The 20,000-nt window shown below is 39.6% G+C and overlaps 1 protein-coding gene across 1 annotated transcript in view; it reads right to left on the bottom strand.

The window, feature by feature from the left end:
- The window catches only part of LOC122794026 (ryanodine receptor 1-like), a 2,146,276-nt gene that overhangs the window by 1,646,366 nt on the left and 479,910 nt on the right, over positions 1-20,000 (bottom strand). Inside the window, 1 exon segment of the mRNA XM_044062140.1 lies at positions 7,243-7,338. Within this exon segment, the coding sequence (XP_043918075.1) occupies positions 7,243-7,338 (96 nt within the window).

Here is a 20,000-nt window from a genome sequence, read left to right as displayed (position 1 = left end):
AATATTTTCCACAGCTGTATTTCTGAAAAATGCTGTGGACATGGTGAAAGCCTTAGTGCAATTAGCTTTTGGTACTAAATCAAGTGGCATGTCATCTTCATTATAGCAAAAATTAGTACAGTCAAACAACTGTTTTGCTAAGGAGAGTGGGAAACTTTCAGATCAGATTTTTTTTCTTGGAAGAAGATAAAACAGCTGGCTGTTTTTTTAGATGGCCTTTGCCCTCTCAACATAAAATCTCATCTGAAAATATATTTTCACTGGGAGATCGACAGGAAAAACAAACATGGATGGATAGCTGTACTGATAAACTTAGGTTAGTCTGAGGCAGCGCCATGGAGTAGAGAGATAAAAGCCATAACAGCCCAGGTGATCCTGGTTCAACTTAGTCATGTGAGGTGCTGGCAGGGAAAGGTGGGCGTGTCTCTCTTGAGGGAAGGGAATCTCATTTTGGCACTGTCTGAGGTGAGGCATGGTCCATAGAGGGGAGCAGCCCTCGGGAGACACTAGAAAATGAGTGTAAGGGAGGAGAGAGGGACATAAATGAGGAGAGGTAATAAAAAAAAAGTACCTCCGTCTTGCAGAACAAATTGCCAACAAGACACTCTAGGACACCCTTAAGTTCCACACTGGCCCCAGACCTGGCAATGGACAGGGAACTTGGGTAAGGACTGGAAGGTATGAAGCAATGATGGAAAGGGAAAAAAATTAGGTTAGTCTGAGGAACAATTTATTGGCATAAAAGATTAAAGTCAAAGTGAATGTGAACTTTAATGTCATTCAGACTGCACACCAGTGCAACTGAACTAAATTGCGTTAGTTCGAACTCAATGTGCCTACAGCATATACTGATATTAATACAATAACAACACATACTAATGCTAATCCAACAATAACAACGGTAAGACATTTATGCAGTGCAGTAACAAGTACAATGACATGCACCAAGACTATTCCACTTACATGTCTTCATCAGGACCCAAAATATTGCACAAATAATATATTCCACAGATCAGAATCAGACAGATTTCAAATTGCACGTAATGCTAACTTGGCATCATTAATATTGCACATAAGGCATAAGATTGTACTTTCATCGAGTTATTGCATATAACTGTGAATTACTTCAGTGTTGTAACTCCAGACCTCCACGACTAGCATGGTGTATGTTATTACTGGAGTTCAGAAGTCTGATGGCTTGTGAAAAAAAGCTTCTATTAAATCTGGTGGCTTTGCAATGTAAGCTATGGTATCTCCTGCCTGAAAACAAACACGAGAACAGGCCATGGGCAGGGTGAGTGCAGTCTTTGTCTATTTCCATGGTTCTGCTGAGGCACTGAGTAGAGTGCAAGTCCCTGGATAGATGGGAGCGTGGACCTGATAATTCTCTCTGCCACTTTCACCACCCTCTGGAGAGATTTGCGATCTGAAACCGTGCATTTTCCATACCACACAGAGAGATTACTAGTCAGGATGCTTTCGATGGTACCCCTGTAGAAGGTTGTGAGAACTGAAGGTGGTAGTTTTGCTCTCCTCAACCTTCTTGGTAAGTGCAGATGCTGTTGAGCCTTCTTGACAATGTGAATAGTGTTTAAATGATTTGCAGCAGATGATTTAGCTAACAGATATATGACTAGCCTCAATGCCTTCCCAGAGATACCACACATAGCTTCCAGGAAACAAAGTCTCACACAGTAACTGATGCCTTCAGGTTTGCATGGCAAGTTCAAGTTAAGAATACTGAGTCATGATTATTTTGACTTTTCTCACTGATACAATATACTTGTCCTAAGTAAGAGAGCCCTTGACATTTTGAATAATCTCAAAATTCTTTCTGTAAGAGCTATCAACTGCACCCTTACCTGCAGATGCTACATTTAGCCTACAGGCTATCAGAAAATTACAGACCACTAGGACATAATTTCAGATAAGGGTTGCCATGTTAAAACTCAATACGTTTCTTGTGGATATTTCATTTATCTACTAAGACATCAAAGAGGTCTTGATTTTCAGTTTGTTTGTACAGAAGCATTCAGTTCTTCATTTAGAAAGACTCCATGCAAAGAAACATGTAAATAACAAAGTAGTTATTGCAGCAAAGGTAAATTATGCTACCAGTCCAGTGTGCCCCAATACAAAAAAAAGATTTAATTAATGTCTTGTCATCTTTGGCATAGTAACGTCATCTGCACTGTTTCTCCTTACTCTCTCCAGGCTAACTGATCATGACTTGTGGCTCTTGGATCCCCATTTAGTACTCAGCATAACAAATTTCCCTGCTCTTTCTCCATCCTCCAAGTTTTGTTTTTCTCATTCTGAATGACAACCTGGTTTCACAGTGTATTGTATATTATACAACATACTCTTACTACTCCTCACTTTCATGGCTTACCACATTATATCACTTCCTCCACTTGTCATATCATTCTCTGGTCTTCAATGCTTTACTGAATCATTGTATTATGCACTAAAGCATTGAAGCCTCTAGTCAGTCCAATTTGCTGACTAACCATCCAACTAATGTCTTACAATTAGCTTTCTCTTACTAACAAATAGCACATCTGTCACTACTGAAAATATCAATACAAACATAAATACTATCACATCTAATACTAGCCTCAAAAAACATATAAATAACTACTCAATCTGCCAGCCTACTACACACAAGTACCCTCCATTTCTCAAAGTATACATTTTTACATTTCTCCACTAGCTGTAAAATAAACCATCTCTTAAAAACTAAAACAAAAATGTAACACCTTATTCTATAAACTACTATTTCTCACATACCACTGGTTTATCCTTATGTGATGATATTCATCCAAACCCTGGATCTATTTCAACATCTCATGCCCACTATACCTCCTCTTCCAGTACTCTAAATTTATGTAGCATGTGTAATAAATGAACAGACCTCCATGCGCGGTTATCACAGTACACACCCGATATACTTGCAACAACACAGACATGGTTAAAACAACATATCCAAGACACAGAAATACTTCCCTCAGGTTATAATATAATAAGATCAGATAGAACCCACAAAAAAGCTGGAGGGGTGGCTCTAATTAACCCCTCCTGCTATACAATCATACCCTACTCCAAATCCATTCCTATGTTCAGTAGCGTAGAAATTTTCATATCCTTCCTAAAACTTACTAAAACCAAACAACTTTGTATAACAATAATATACATATCACCTGGTCATAACTACCCCATGCAGGAAGACATATTATCTTGGATGTCCCAAAACAACCTTAATGAAACTATCATTATGGATGATGTCAACATCAGCTGACAAAACTTAATGTCAGACTACCCAACCAATAGTCTAAATCTGGATCCTAGTCACAGACCCTACTAAATATTCTAACTCACGTACCCTCCCAGGCACTTTAAGTGACCACCTACCCACGCATACCTAGAGGCATACATCCCACTCATCCAGAGCCCACAGTTACAAAACCTCCTAAAACCTAACTAAGCTTAATCAACAACTCTTCATCAAAATGTCAAAATCACTAAACTGGTCTATCCTAAAAACACTACCCCTAGATGAGGCAGTCAACCGTTTCAACAAACTAATTTTAGATACCCTAAACAGCCTAGCCACACTTCGTACAAAGAGAACCAGAATCAATCATGCACCTTGGCTTGCAAAGTTAACTAAACAGTCACTAATTAATAGGGACAAAGCCTGGAAAAAATGGCTGGAAAAAAAATGACCAAACCCTACATATCTATAGACAATCATACAATGAAGCTAAGAAACTTATTACCAATGACAAAAACACAGTACTACACAAAGCAACTATCCGAACATAAAAACAACTCTAAAAAATGTTGGTCCACCATTTCATCATTGCTTACCCCAGGTACAAAACAAAATCCAGCCCCTCTCATTGACAAAACCCCATATCAAATAGCAGAGATATTTAACACACACTTTCTATAAAGTATTGCTAACATAGTCAATAGTCCAAATAAACCTTCCAGTACTAATTCCACAACTAATAACCCATCTTCTAATAATTCATCCAATTCTTCCAGTCTTATTCCTCCCTCCCTCTTCTAAAAACACCCAATCTACACCCTCACCACCAACCTAAACATTAAATCCTGTACCCACTAATTATGCATGATACCTACTATATAAAGTTAAACTATGCTGTCTTTCATCTGAGAACCTCCCATCTGAGTACCTGACTTGCCGCTGACACTACTGCCTACCCTGTTAGTATTCTCATAAACAAATCCATCTCTGAATCCTACGTCCCAGCCCTTTGGAAACATTCAATTAAAACCCTTCTACAGAAAGGAGGTAAATCCAATGACATGTCTAACTATCATCTTATTTCCATTCATTCTCCCCTCTCCAAAATCCTATAAAAATGTATACATAAACAAATACATGACTACCTTAACCACAACCAGCTACTTACCTCAACCCAACATGGCTTCAGACCAGGACATAGCAGTGCAACTGCTCTAGTATCCTTTACTGATACTATTAATAAAGCCAGAGACTCCAGCCAACTAACCTCAACAATACTTCTGGACCTATCAAAAGCATTTGACATGGTTACAGGAACTTTCTTCCCTTGGGCTAACTGAAAATTCTCAACAATTGTTCTCAAGTATTTAGCACAAAGAGAACAATGCGTAAAATTGAAAAGTACTCTCAAAATATCAAATAAATAAAACAGGAGTACCCCAAGGGTCTATCCTCTGTCATCTTTTTAACATCTTTATAAACAACCTGTAAACTGTTTCCTGTCAAAGTACTCTCATTCAATATGCTGATGATTCAACCCTTATTTTATCCTCCTATAATAATACCCACCTTAGGGATATAACCCAGTCTGCTTTCTCGTCCATTGAATTCTGGCTAAACAATGCACAGTGTTTTCATTGTAACCAAATAAAATCAAATTACTTCTTTTCACACCAAAAACTCCACCAACAGACTTCAAAATATACTCTCTAAATAACACACAAATAGAAGTGGTCCCACACACCAAACTGTTACGGGTAACCATAGACAACAAGCTTTCTTTCAATCTTCACATACACAATACAAATAAAAAAACTCACCTTAAACTTGGAGTGCTTTATCGACACAAAACTTTTATTGCCCCAACCACTCAAATAAAGCTAGCCTCAATGTACTTACTACCCTCCTTATTGTATGGTGCCCCTATACTAACCAACTTCAATCTACACTAAAAATTAAGCTTGAGTCATGCTACAGTAGAATCGTAACATTCATAACAGGATCCCCATTCTATAAACACCACTGTATTGCTCCTACATCCCTTAACTGGCTAAAATTCCCCTCAAAACTCAACTACCTACAACTGACAATAAAATTATCTATAACTCTGAATCCTGTCCTGCCATAAATTCCTTACTTCAAACATGTATACCAAAGCGAGCTCTACACTTTGAGAACAAACAACTCCTAACCCTTTATAAACCAGACAAACCTGCTGGACAATCTTTATACTTATATTCAGTTACCAAATTATGGAACGCACTACCCTTAGACATTACAACTATTCTAAACCTCAAAAAGTTCAAACTCAAACTAAAGGAACATATATTAAGAGCAAGCACTTGTCCCTGTTCACTAACCTTTCTCTTACTCTACACCTCACTCTACCAGCCCACTCTCCCTACCCCCTATCCTTCTTTCTTTTTTTATTTTAGCCTAGCTCCCCATCCTCCTCCCCCCACCCCTCTTCCTTCTCCTTTAGTATCTTTGTCTTTTTACTCATCAGCATCTATCATATACCATTCTTACCAAGCCTGTGCCCTAACTATGTAATTTTCTAAATCTCTTTCTCCCCATTACTTCCTACAGTTTGAGTACCAATACTATCACTTTCCACCTTATCTTTTCTCATTAAAGCTTCGACTACACAAAGCCTAAATGAACCTTGCCACCTTTCTTATTACAAAATAAATCTCTTTTCAAACTTTCCATTATACAAAACAAGTCTGCTTATATATACAGAAACTACACTATAAGAGAAACATATACATCTCAAGCAGTCATGAAAAAGTCTGTACAAAATGGACCCTATGTATTCCTACCAAATGCTTGTATCCTCACTCCACTTCACTATGTAAATGAGAATTTTCTATGTACTTTATAAATCTTGGCACCTTTCTCATCACTATATAAATGGGGAATATCTTTGTGTAGTTCAGGAATTTTGCCTACCTCTATTATTACACAGTAGTTTATCTGCAGAAAACTCTACTCCATTAATGCTATTCAGTGTCTGTTTACATCAATGAGAACTATAGTACATTATAAACTTATACACCTCAGGCATTCTTGTAAAAGTCTGTAAATATTGGACAATATGTGCACAAATCAGATGCCTACTTTGTATCATTCTCCTCTTGTTATCAATATTGTTTACCATATCACTGTTGTTAAAAATGTTATTGTTTCTCTTATTTGTATTTTTGGAGCTTTTCTCCCAGGACCTCCACTGAAAATGGGTTTCCTACCCAGTCGGACTTTCCTGGCAAACAAATGTCAAATAAACAAATAAATAAATAAAATAAAATGTTTTGGAAAGGGTTCCTCTAAGTGTGTTGGGGTATCTGTCCTTATATCTTACTCAGTACTCCCTGCTAGCAGAACCCACTCCCAATGTAACACTGGTTAACTCCACATTCCACAACTTCCTGTACCATTGTCCCTTTCATCACCTCATTTATCCTTTCTGCTTCATCTATGTTTCTACCCCTCTTATCTACTTCTTTCTACCGCCTACTATTTGGCAGTTGTCCACCCCCTCCTTCCTGGCTGTATTTATCTTTAATTCATGTTCTGGGTGCTGCCTTTATCCTACTAATATTTCCTACTGCGTTTCTGCTTCTCTACTCCCTTGGTCCTGTGATGCAGCTTTCCCAACTGTTGCCTGGCATTACTAATATCATTTTACTTGAACTTCAGTTTCACTTTGCTGCTTCATCTCTGCAGGTTTTCAATGCAGCCATGCAATCTGTTTGCATATTTTATTCCACTTTTATTTTGCATTGTACCATCTGCTGTGTTCATTTGTCTAATTTTGCTAAATCATGTACACATCCCCCTGGTCACAGTCAATTAAATGAGCTTTGTATGTCCATCTTACTAAAATGTTTGCATGGATATACGAGAATCTGCAAACTTCAAGGGTCTGTAACAGGCAGAGTTGTGACATCATGTAGCTTTTCACATACCTGAGGAAGCCTCCAGTCGGTCCAATTTGCTGACTAGCCAATCCAGATTGTCTGAAAAAAGGGCACAGTTGGAACGGTTGCCACGGATAAGGGAAGCTGTTGAAAGAATGAAAAAAAAAATCTGTACTCAAAATTCAGTATACACAAGATATGTCCAGATAGAAATGTGTTTAGTTAAAAATAATGTATTTGTATTGCACTACCTAGTAGTTTTACTAAACTTAGCTTACAGTTTCTCGTTTCAGCTATGATAAATGATTTAAATCATTAACTGCAAAAGCAATTCAAACAACTCCACATTAAGTATTCATTTTGAATGAGGATAATTACAAAACAATTGTGACTTATTCTATCCGGAAAATATCAAATTAACACAAATAGAATCTAGTGAATTCTCTTCAAAGTAAACTGAATTTCAGTTATTTTGCAGGTATTTGGAAATGATGTAATATAAAATAGAGTATTTGTCAACAAAGTAGTCTCATAATTTATGCTATCAACATCTTCAACACATACGATGCATTACTGTAAGCTAATTACATTTTACTTAATGTGCTTATGTCTGCTTATTAAGCCCTTTGTTTAGGCACAATGATAATTCTGTGACATTTGATACACTCCAACACTTTTGTAATCTAAAATTGAAACATCTCCTCTGTGAGAAGCAATCTCTTTTAAGAAAATTACAAGTAATGAGGTACTACCTTCCTTTAAATATATGGGCTGTCTGTTTATATCACTGCCTAGTAGCCACAGTTATTCAGACTCACACCCAGCAGACTTCCACAGATACCCAGTCATTCTTATTACAAGAGACAAAGACTTCCAGTGAGATTCTAGATATATCATATTGTTCAGAAGCATTTATATCATATAAACATCACCATATGCCTGGTTAAAGGAATGCAATAATGCCACCCCACTGCAAACATCTGACACTGCCTGCCCCAAGTATACTATCTAGCTGCTGCAAACGAGCAACTATCTTATGAGGAAGCGTCTACGTAGGATAAAATCCCTAATGTCCTTGCAAATAAATCACAGCTAACTTTCAGCTACACTGCTTAATCCATCCTTTCCAAAGCAGCAAAGCAAACTAAAATGTGTAGCATACATCTGGCTTTGCTCGTGCCCGATTATGTTATACCCCCTTCCAAAGGCACATTCCAAATATCACCATACATCTGTTGACTAATTCACATTATTTTTGAAAATCTTCCATTTCTTAACTATTCTCTCTAAACTGTTTCATGATACTAGCTTGGATAGCTTGAAAGCGGCAGTCTGCACAGCATGGTGTGGGGCAGTCTGCACAGCATGGTGTGGGGCAGTCTGCACAGCATGGTGTGGGGCAGTCTGCACAGCATGGTGTGGGGCAGTCTGCACAGCATGGTGTGGAGTAGTCCGCATAGTACAGTGTGGGGCAGTCTGCACAGCATGGTGTGGGGCAGTCTGCACAGCATGGTGTGGGGCAGTCTGCACAGCATGGTGTGGGGCAGTCTGCACAGCATGGTGTGGAGTAGTCTGCATAGTACAGTGTGGGGCAGTCTGCACAGTATGGTGAGGATAATGTAAAGTAAAATTAGATACCAGTAAGCAGAGAACCAGATAGCTTTTATGTTCTGAGCGTTCTTTCTGTACATGCTGGCTATCAGACCCCCCCAGCTCCAGTCAGCCTGCCCATTTGTTCCTTAGCTGCACTTACTTTTGTACCACACATCACCCCAGAAGAGATCACTGCTCTTTGAGTAAGGATTAACCTTACAACAGGTATAGTGATAACTGATGTTAGAGGTACGAACTAGTCAGCAGAGGAATAGTCATTTAGACAGACATAGGACATGGTCGATTCTTTATTGGGCTAACACCATGCCTCTGTGTAACTGAAGTACATGCCACACAAGTAGGACATACAATGCCAGCCCTTTGGAATCTATTGTTCATAAACTTAAATTCAGCTACAATTCCTGAGCACTGCTTGGCATGATGAACCTCGTGTTATGATCCATGAAGCTGCAGCACCATTCCCTGCCCCCACTACAAGTCCATACAACAGCAGATCGTAATGTCTCTCTGTCTCTCTCTCTCTCTTTCCTCCTGAGTACAGAAAATATTCAGACACACTGCAGTTCTGGAATTAGAACATGTTGCACTTAAAGTACAACTGCACTAATGATTGAAGTTATGGTCCTCAAACTGACACCCTGTTAGTGTTAAGGGATAAAGGCCACACAACATTCTCCAGGCTTCCACACAACATTCTCCAGGCTTTCACCCATGTAATGGAGAAGTAATTTCCTCTCCCACTGTCAGCACTCCTGTCAGTCATACCTCTCAACTGTCCAGATGTTTGCCTCATATTTTTGGTCTGTTCTTCATAAAATTTGTGTTTTTCCTGACATGTCACTGTGATGATCTAAGAATTAAAGTCAACAAATTCTTACATCCTTTTGAGTTTCAGACATTAAATCCTTCAGAAAATGCATGTGAACACAATTCCTGTTATTCTAGCAGCTTTCTAAATTTGTAAGAGCAATACTTAAAACGCATCCCTATTTTTGGGCCTGTGCCGCCCCCCCCCCCCTCCATTTTGTCAGGCTTGGTCCAGATTTCTTGCACTAAAGAGGTTGAGAGGTATGCTGTCAGTTTACCTTTCACACGTTTGGAAGTCTGTAGTAGGATCTTTTATGGATTTGTAACCCATTAAACTTAAGGAGGACTCAAGAGTTTTTTTATTTTTTCATCTATTTTTCCTTCCTTTAAGGATTCCTTAACTTCCATTTCACTGCAGACCATTTTAGGTGCTGTTAACCCTTCTTCTTAAATAGTTTTACTCTCCCTCAAATTATGCAGTTTATTTTGAAATAAAAAATAAACAAATAAAAAGCTTGAAGGACTTTCAGTCTCCTTACTTTAGCAGTCCTGTTAAACTTAACTTTTTTACAACACATACGTGAATGGGCGTGCCTTCGTTGAAGGTTGTGCGTCAGGGCTGGTAACTCGGCACGTAAAAATCCACTGCCAAACATTAGCAGACCGGAATTCCGCTGTGGCGACCCCTATCCGGGATAAGCCGAAAGACACAACACAACAACAACAATCAGCTATATTATCATATAAACCAATCTAAGATGGACATTTAGTAGAGTAATATTTGGTGTAATCTGTCTCGCACAAAGCAAACTTACTAATAGACTTCTAGGAGAAAGTTACTGCATTTAATAGGCTCAAAACAAAATATCACAATGAGTAAACCATTTATTTTGGAAGAAACACACTTATCAGTGTCACATTTTTGAGTCAAACTTAGTTGGTGCATGACTAGTAAACTGCAAAGCAGTTAATGGCTTAGAGCAGTAAGAAATACTAAACTGGAATCTGCCAGCACTGCTTTTAAGGAGATCTCACATTCATACAGGCTTACACTAGGCAATAATATATGAAGAAAACTGTCTCAATTTTCTGAAGAACAGTACAGTACAAGTCTATATGTAAGTCTGTATGTAAGACACAACACAACAACAACAATCAGCTAACTTCACACTTCTTAAGACTGGAGTGGTATCCTTCAAGGCCCCCAAGCCAGTGGAAACCACAACCCACGCTGCTGAAACCCTTACAAATGCCTTCTACGAGCACCTCCAGGAATGTATGGATCAAGCAATCCCTAATAAAATCAAGACCCTTTCCACCAAAGGCAGGCGCCCGGTCTGGTGGACCCCAGCCATAAACAAACTCTACAACAAGAGGAGAAAGCTACTACATGACAGAGCAAAAGCCCTAAAAGGGAAGGCATCTCTGATCAATACTAGCAAAAAACTACGATCACTCATAAAATCATCCAAGGCCAACTTTGAGAGAAAAATCGCTAATGACACAAAGACAATCATAAGGCCTTCTTTAGCTATGTTAGAAACCTGGGTGGAAACTCCCAGATATGCTCAGAATTAGTCCAAAATGATAAAAAAAATCACTGAACCCACAGACATTGCCAACATACTTACCGACAGGTTCAGTGCCCCCAAAAGGAGAAATATCTATCCCACCAGAGTCTAGCCTCCCAAACATCTCAGATGCCCAGGTGAGAGCTGCTCTCTCTAAAGCAAAAAACACAGCATCAATGGGACCGGACGGTGTACTCAATGAGGAACTAAACCCACACATAAGGCTGCTGTTTAATCTTAGCCTTACTACAGGATCGTGCCCAAAGAATGGCGGGCAACTGTCGGTGCTTCTACGGACCCTGGAAATTACCACCCCATAAGCCTGACGAGCCTTGTCTGCAAAGCTATGGAGAGGATCATAATGGAACTCATAAATAAAGACATTGGGGACCTACAGACACTGGATCCTACCCAATTTGGCTTTGTCAAGGGCAGATCCTGCATCTTGAACTTAACAGTCTCTAAGGCCATTGATGAGGAGGCAGTTCACACAGCCTACCTTGACCTAGCAAAAGCGGCATCATAGAAAAGCTCACCAGCTTAGATGTAAACCCATATGTCACAAGATGGGTTGCAAACTGGCTCAAGGACAGAACACACAGGGTTAGAGTTGCTGGTGCCATGTCAGACTCCTCTTGTTCATTTATTTTTCTGAAGTGCAGGCAAACATAAAAATTTGCAGATGACTGCAAACTGGGCACCATAATTGACACTCCATCAGACACAGACATCCTCCAGAGAGGTCTCATAGAAATGGATAACTGGTGCCAGAGCCATGGCCTTAAGCTAAATGCCAAAAATGTATATACCCTTTGGGAAAAACAAGGTAACCCTAATTACCACATAGGTGGTAATCCATTGAAGAAGTTATCAGGGACCTGGGGACCCAAGTTGACAGTAACCTCTCTTTTGACACTGCTAAAGTGGTTAGGAAGACCTTCTACATTGCCCACCTGATCATGAAGGGACCTCACCAAGAATGTCTGCTCAGAGGTGATCTGTGCCTGACATACAAGGCCATGTCCTGATCATCTCTGTGTCACTGCTGGACAGGGTGGTGAAAGCCACACACACTCTGGCTGGGCTTATATATGCCCCCGGGCAGCAGAGCTAGTATGAACCTATGAACCTATAAAGAATCTGCCAAAGAGAAGTAGGGCTCTTGGTACACATGTTTTCCTTATAATAATGTCAGTGGTGACAAGAGTGCATTTAGGGTCTTTGGCACGAGAGGGTCAGTAAAGAGAGACTGGCTATGGTAGCTGATGGCTGTGGGGGGGGGGGGGGCACAGCCATCTCTACTTTGTCTGGGCCCAGGCAGTGTTTTAGCAGTGCACACACAGGAGTCCACATGATTAATGGTGTGTTTTTGCAAGCAGATAGTGGCTAGGGTTAAAAAAGTAATAAACAGTATTCCAGCCCAGTTTCCATACCACCCCCCCCAAACACTCCGACATGCGCATTAGCCCTGCTGTCGCACTGAGATGGAGATGGAGAACTGGGCTGCAAAGTGTTTGAGGAGAAGTGGTTCTTCTCCAAAGGTCACATTTTTGATTTAAGAAGACAGTTCAAGACACATCATTGGTCTGGGACATATGGTCACAAAGGCATCTGTTTTCAAGTCTCTAAGTAAATTATTCTGGTTCCAGTGTGACATGCTTACCAATAGGAGATGTTTAGACAATACTGGGATTACAATATGTGAATATATTATTTTCAGAAGACTAACTAGCATGAAGTGAGAGAAAAATATGTACAAAATAATTATGTACCAGCTTTCTCTTCTGTTGGTATAAAGGGATAAAGGTTGCACATAAATGTTACATAGCACAATAAAACCGCTTTATTTTAAAATAATGTTTAAGCACTCCACTTAAATACTAAAAAGTCATGTGCCCACATCACCTGACAAAGTATTAGTTTGAGGGTGTGCACACTTATGCAACCAGCTTATTGTACGTTTTAGGTTATAGGTCACATTAAAGGTGGGAAAAGTTTTGAAATGATTTATTGTGGTCTCATTTTTTTTATATCACAAAAAACTGGCATTTTAACAGGGGTGTGTACACTTTTTATATCCACTGTACATATAAGACTATCTTAGATATAACAATGATATAGACTACTGTAAAATGCTAAACAGTTTATAACTATGAAGAAGGAACACAATGAAGTTTACAAAATCTAACAACTCACTAAGTGCTAACCTAACTTTAACTTCTAATCAAACTGCAATCTTAACTAGATCCCTTACAACTGGAGAGAGAAATCTCTTGATAGAGGAAGGAGGGAGGTACAAGTATTGATATCCACTAGAAAGTGTACTGCAATGGTGAGCCCTCATTAACATAACTTGTTAAAGAAGTTAAAAGAAACTGTAAGCAAACATGATAAGGAATAAGGGAACAAAAGGTGAGGCAAAATAAGGAAGGGGATATCATATTTAAAAAAAAAAAAAAGATAAAATGTGATGGACAGATCACTAAAGTAATGATGAGAATGAGTGGAAATGAGAAGAAGAGATTACAGCAAACAAAATTAAGACCAACAGCATACCTCCCAACTGTACCGAATTACTCGTTTTTTACCAAGTTTTGGGGTCCAAATGATGGGGTGCTACGATTCCCGAGTGGCACCCCTTCATTTCCGAATTTTTCCCAGCTTTTTTAAAAATTTTTATTTTTTTCTCATTTTGAGCTGACGTCATTGCGTGCGTGACGACGTCAGCTCCGTCAGCCTGTCAGAATTGAGCTCAAGGGCTTACTTCCACACATTTCTGGCTGGCTGCTTTCTGCCCGGGAAGGACTGTTTGAATTTTTTGAATGGAAAACATTTCTTTTCATTTACTTGGATCTGCGTGTTTGAATTTTTTGAATGGGAAATATTTCTTTTTATTTACTATCTGTGTCGAGTACAAATGAAACATCTTCTGGGCAGAGTTGCTGCTTGACCTAGTGTGCTGCTGGACTGCTTGAATCAGGAAACATTTACTTTTATTTGGATCTGCGAGTGAACACTGGATACTGCAGAGCTGCTTGAGAGTGTGCATCTGGACTGCTCTGAATTGGATTTTTAACTTTTGAGGTATTTATTTCTTTATTCTCGTAAACGCTGCTTTCTGGGCATGGAGCTGCTGCTTGAATCAACATATTTATTTGGATCTGCGAGTGAGCCACGCTGCTTCGTGTGTGTTTGAGGTATTTATTTTGCTATTATTGTGAACTCTGCTTTCTGGGTAGAGCTGCTGCTTGAATCAACATATTTACTTGGATCTGACTGCGAGTGAACCACGCTGCTTGGTGTATGTGTTTCAGGTATTCATTTCTTTATTCTCGTGAACGCTGCTTTCTGGGCAGAGCTGATGCATGAATCAGGAAACATATTTACTTGAATCTGTGAGTGAACCATGCTGCTTGGTGTGTGTTTGAGGTATTTATTTCATTATTATTGTGAACTCTGCTTTCTGGGTAGAGCTGCTGCTTGAATCAACATATTTAGTTGGATCTGACTGCGAGTGAACCATGCTGCTTGGTTATGTGCTTGAGGTATTTATTTTGTGAATTTATGGCCCATATTTTTGTTCTGTTCCTCATAAAATCTGTGGTTTTCAGGACATTTGTGGCAAATAACTGAATGATTGAATTCACTAATGACAGGCATTTGAATTTCAGATTTCATATTCTTCAGAAAATAAATGGTAACAGAAAACTTTTTATTCTAGCAATTTTCTAAGTTTATAAGATCAGTATTTGAAATGTGTCTCTATTTTGGGGCTGTATTTCCCCATTACTGGCTTTGTCCAGGTTTTTTGTGCTAAGATTTTGAGGACTATGGTGAGAAGTGAGAACTGAATTCACTAAATGATGGCCATTTACATTTCAGTCTTCCTATCTTTCAGGAAACTGCTGATTTAGCATAGTGGCATGTTGCTCTGATTGTAGTGTACAGGGTTCTGGGTTCAAGACTTGCCAGTGAAATGTATGGTGATAACATATTTTATTCTAGCAACTTTCCAAAATTATACAAGCAATGTTTAAAATGTGTCCCTGTTTTTTTGGCCTTTTGCCCCCCCCCCCATAAATAAACCTGAAATTGAAAATAAGTGAGAGAACCTGTGCAAGATGACTATGGCTTACACTGCTGTCATTATATATATATATATATATATATATATATATATATATATATATATATATATATATATAATATATATATATATATATATAAATATATATATATATATATATATGTGTGTGTGTGTGTGTGTGTGTGTCTAAGTAGACTTTTATGATGGAAATGTTCTGAAATGGGCAGTTTTGTCATTATTGGTTCATGCATTTAGTTTCACTGGAAAAATGTTCAAACAATAAATTTAAAATGTCCTCTAAGTCTAACAAGTGTACTGTATTATACAAGGAATATAATTTTAATAACGTGAGGAAGGTGTATCAAAGAACACATATATGTTTCTTGTTTTGTGTGCAAAGGGCCTATGATTTGAAAACAGCCCAAAGGTAATCTATATCCACCACTGGCCAGATGATTTTCTTTGGATGTGGTCTGGGTTTTAATGCTATTTCAATGAATGTGAGTTTCAAGGGCAGAGAAGTTTTAATGCTAAGTCTATTTTCTTTGTGAGACAGTATTGCTTTGTTTAGCAGATGTCTATTTGTGATTGTGCTATAAAGTGACTGTGCATTGTGCTATAAAAATAAAATCCAAACAATCATTGTAGAAGTATAGTAGTATGCACACATTAGTGTTTATGGTAAATGAGGCGAAATAGCCAGGCAATGGGACACTGGAATGGCTGCAGGGGGACTCTGGTGCCATATTTTGGTTGTCTGTTCTTCAGCTTGTATTTGAAAGTTGGTATCCCACAACTCCATTGGAGTGGGTGGGGTTACATAATTGTGTATGTAAATTTTATGTTAATCAGCGTACAGATTTGTACCTATTTGTCATGGGCCTTGTTCAGATTTTTGACGTTTCCAGGTTGAGAGGTATAACCAACAGTAATATGCTGTCATTGGCCAGCCATCCTGTGACTGCAGACAGACATTCAAGTAATTACACAGTTACAGGATCAATTTACCAAGTAACTTTTGATCATGTACTGTTAGAATGAATCTTTAAAAGCTTGCTGGCAAATGGCCAAGGGAAGATCCTCCCATGTTTTAAGGATGAAAACTGAAAATACAGCATCACCAAAGTGATTTTTAAAAAGCAGCACTTACAAAAGGTTCAAAGGTGCAAAGTGAATGGTGAACTAGTCTCAGTTAGAGTAAGTGAGACAGGAGGAGTTGACTTAGTAAAGCTGATGATGAAGTTTATGTCAGTTAAGAGATTCTAGAAGCATTACACTGATGGCTTCTAGATGTCAGACCTGAGGCAAAACAAAGAGTAGGAGTTTAGCTTTGTGTGCAAGTAAAAGCTAAAAATCAAGGAAGGGAATAGGAAGACTATGGCTGATTGCAAACCTGTATGGTCAGCCATGAAAAAGCATTATTGTAAAACTCATGGCTAAAATAGAGAAAAGCCCTGATTACAACCCAGCTTACTCATGTTCTGTTAAAGGCTTCAGTGACTGACTGAGTTCCAGGAAGAGACAGGCATTACCATCTTTAGTGGAAGGATAGTCCTGGAGACATCTATTGCGACAATCCTTGGTGGAGGTTAGGGATGTCACAATAGGGAGGTGTGGTACAAAGACGGAATAGGTGGTTTACATAGATGAGCGTCTGTGTAGGTGGGGCAATATGCCACACATACCCATTGTATGCCACCCCTAGAACAGGAAGCTACAGACTGTCCTTGTCCAATGACTATGAGCCTATGCAAAAGCAAGATGACTGACATTCACATCTGTTGACTGATGCTCACTGTGTCACCAAAGTACAGGACTGAGAGGGAGTTTTGATGCTAATGATCAGAAATACTTCTCTCCCTTGCGCTTTGAACACACCCTATATGGGCAGCAGTGCCCACTGCTGTCACATGTGTGAGGACTGTGGACCCAGTGGTGGGCTGACATGGATAGCATATCCATTCTGTGGAGAGGAACAGATGATGTCCCATGCCATCACAGACATGTCACTAGATATGGGTGATACTGTGCCCTCTGTGAAGTGATGCTAAGACTGACACTGTGCATTCTAATTGTGACACGAGCAGGCTGCCACCATTGCCAAGCACTGGAACTGCACTAACATCAGGCTTGTCCTGTTCTGCTGTGCCTGGCCCCATACTGGTGACACCTGTGAAATCAGAGAGAGACAGAGAGACAGAGAAACACCCATGTACATAAATGAACATACACGACAATCACATGCTCCTTGCTACAACAGCAACACACATAACATATTGCAAACAGAATGAACCCATGTGTACACTGGGATGCAAGGCACACTGATGGCATCCCTGACATACCTGCAGGAGAGATGCGACGATGTTTACTAATGGCAGGCTCATGACAGTGGTGTGCTGCTATACACTGGTAGTGGCATATAATCATAGTGACTGGTGCCTCCCTGACAGTTACATAGTCCGTGATAATAGTCCTCCTCCACTGTCCTTTTGTTCCCTTGCAATGGCCTGATCTTTTGTCTAGACATGATGGATCATATCAGTTGTCCTCTGGTGGATATATGTTGTTGTTCTGTTATGCCTGCCAAAAGCATTCACATCTTTCAGTAGGTCCTACCACATATACTTTCTGAAGGCCTTGACAGCCTTGTCAATGTTCAAAATCTGCCTGCCATGGAAGCATAGGGCTAAAAAAAATTTATATTACTACATATATCTTTGTTGGGATGAATGGTCAGTTCCTAGGCACAAACACGTGTCCAGTTACTTCTCCAGAAAACGTTTGGCATTACGTGCTCCCAGAGATGGATTGAGGAAAGACAAGACCTGTGCTATTTATGCTCTCGCCCCCTTCCCTGTGCTATTAGTCCCTTTTTGTACAGGGTACTTTTAAGCACTCTCTCCCCAATGTAGTACAGATACCCTTGCTGTGCCTCTGCCTGCTTAAAGCCTGTGTGTCCTTACCAGGCATTGGGGGTTATTGTACTGCTGACAGACTTGTAGATCTCTACTATAATCAGTTTTTCAGGCTATTCCATGTAAATCATGACTTTGTAGGACTTTCTATAGCAAGATCAGTGCGGCAAGGGTGGCCACAAATTTTATCATGCTAATACTGGCCTCATAGCACATCTATTAGGTTATGGATCTGCACTGCACTGTGATAATTCTTATCTATATAGATACTTGGTCGTCCACTGTACGTCCTGCTCATGCCAGGCAAGTCGACCACACTCATGCTCCTCTGTGGTTTTACAAACCCAGACAGGCAGCTCATAGAGGAGTGACATCACATGTGCACTTTGGATAGCAATGTACTGCTATGGTATTTAGTCTATGAATGTCCATTGTAGTCAAGCTATTACACATTTCTTTGGGGCTACCTCACACTCCCATGCTGCTACATGTCAGTGCATATCACGTTACTGAAGAGCAAATGCCATCAGGGCTTGGCTATCATTTCATTCTTCGTTTCAACCTGCAAGTGGCTATATCTTCTGTAAGAGCTGATTGTGGCAGGGCTTCTGGTGTGGTACAGCATGGAAAGAAAGAAAGATTTTTCTTTATGTTTTATACATGCATCATCACAAGCACCTGTTAGGGGACTTATATGTGGGTCCCCAGTACATGAATGCCAGAGGGCTGAGTGATAACACACACATCATCAGCTCTGGTAATCAGTGCCAGACTCAGTACAATAGGTGCCACCCAGATCTTCTCTGCCAATAGCAAGAAAATATTAGGAACAGACAGTCTGACTACTATAGTGAACTATAGTAAGTATGACTAAATGTTTTGTTATACTGAAGTAGGCCTTATTGTACAGCTATAGGCTGTTTCAGATGTCCAAGTTTATACTGTGCTTATTACCACTTTTTGTTTTGTTTTGTGATGTAGCTTGTGAAGAAATAGAAAGACTGTACTACCTACCAAAGGAGGCTGATGAGTTTCTCCAGGCATTGGGGGTTATTGTACTGCTGACAGACTTGTAGATCTTTGTTTTACCCACTTGATAGATCACTGCCAAGTTCTGCATTTCTGTTAAAAATGTAACTACTGCATAATTGCTCACTGCTTGCAAGACTGATGCATTTTAAATCCATTTGTAATTGTGCTACTGACCTTACCTGTTCCAGTTATTCCTGATGTTACCATCTTGATGCCAGCTCTACTGACCTTGGATGTACCAACGCAGTTAAGCTGTGTTCCCCTTTGTAGTACATCAGCATTTGTATCGTACAGTGTCTCACAGGTATATGATTTCCACAGCATTTGCGCTCACTGCCGTTGTCTTACGGCCATTTCATGCTGCATTCACGTCTGTGTTACTATCCAGCACTCTGCTACATTTTCCTTGTATAGCGTGGACATGACAACTGTTAGACAGCTATGTATCACTGCATTGTCTTGTAAATGTCTGGGGTGCACTGCTACTGCAGTGATCTATATACCCATTTCCATTTTCTGATGTTAATCTAAGACATAATCTACGAGTGTACAATGCCACTAATACCACACACCCAGCATTTGCCTGACAGTGTAGGCCGATTCCACATGCACTTGTTTTTCACAGGGTTGTCAATTCTGCCTGTATAGATTGTTCATTTTTCCCATGCTTCATTTTCCATTGCATACACACTCTGATTACCACAAAAAACTGGTCAATTTACTACGCAAAAGCAATGATGGCTGGCATCATCCCCCAGTCTTATCCTAGGAGTGCCCCAG

The sequence above is a fragment of the Protopterus annectens genome, chromosome 1.part0, assembly GCF_019279795.1.
Source record: "Protopterus annectens isolate FY-2018-M chromosome 1.part0, PAN1.0, whole genome shotgun sequence".
Taxonomy (NCBI): domain Eukaryota; kingdom Metazoa; phylum Chordata; order Ceratodontiformes; family Protopteridae; genus Protopterus; species Protopterus annectens.
This window is presented reverse-complemented; position numbering and strand designations above follow the sequence as displayed.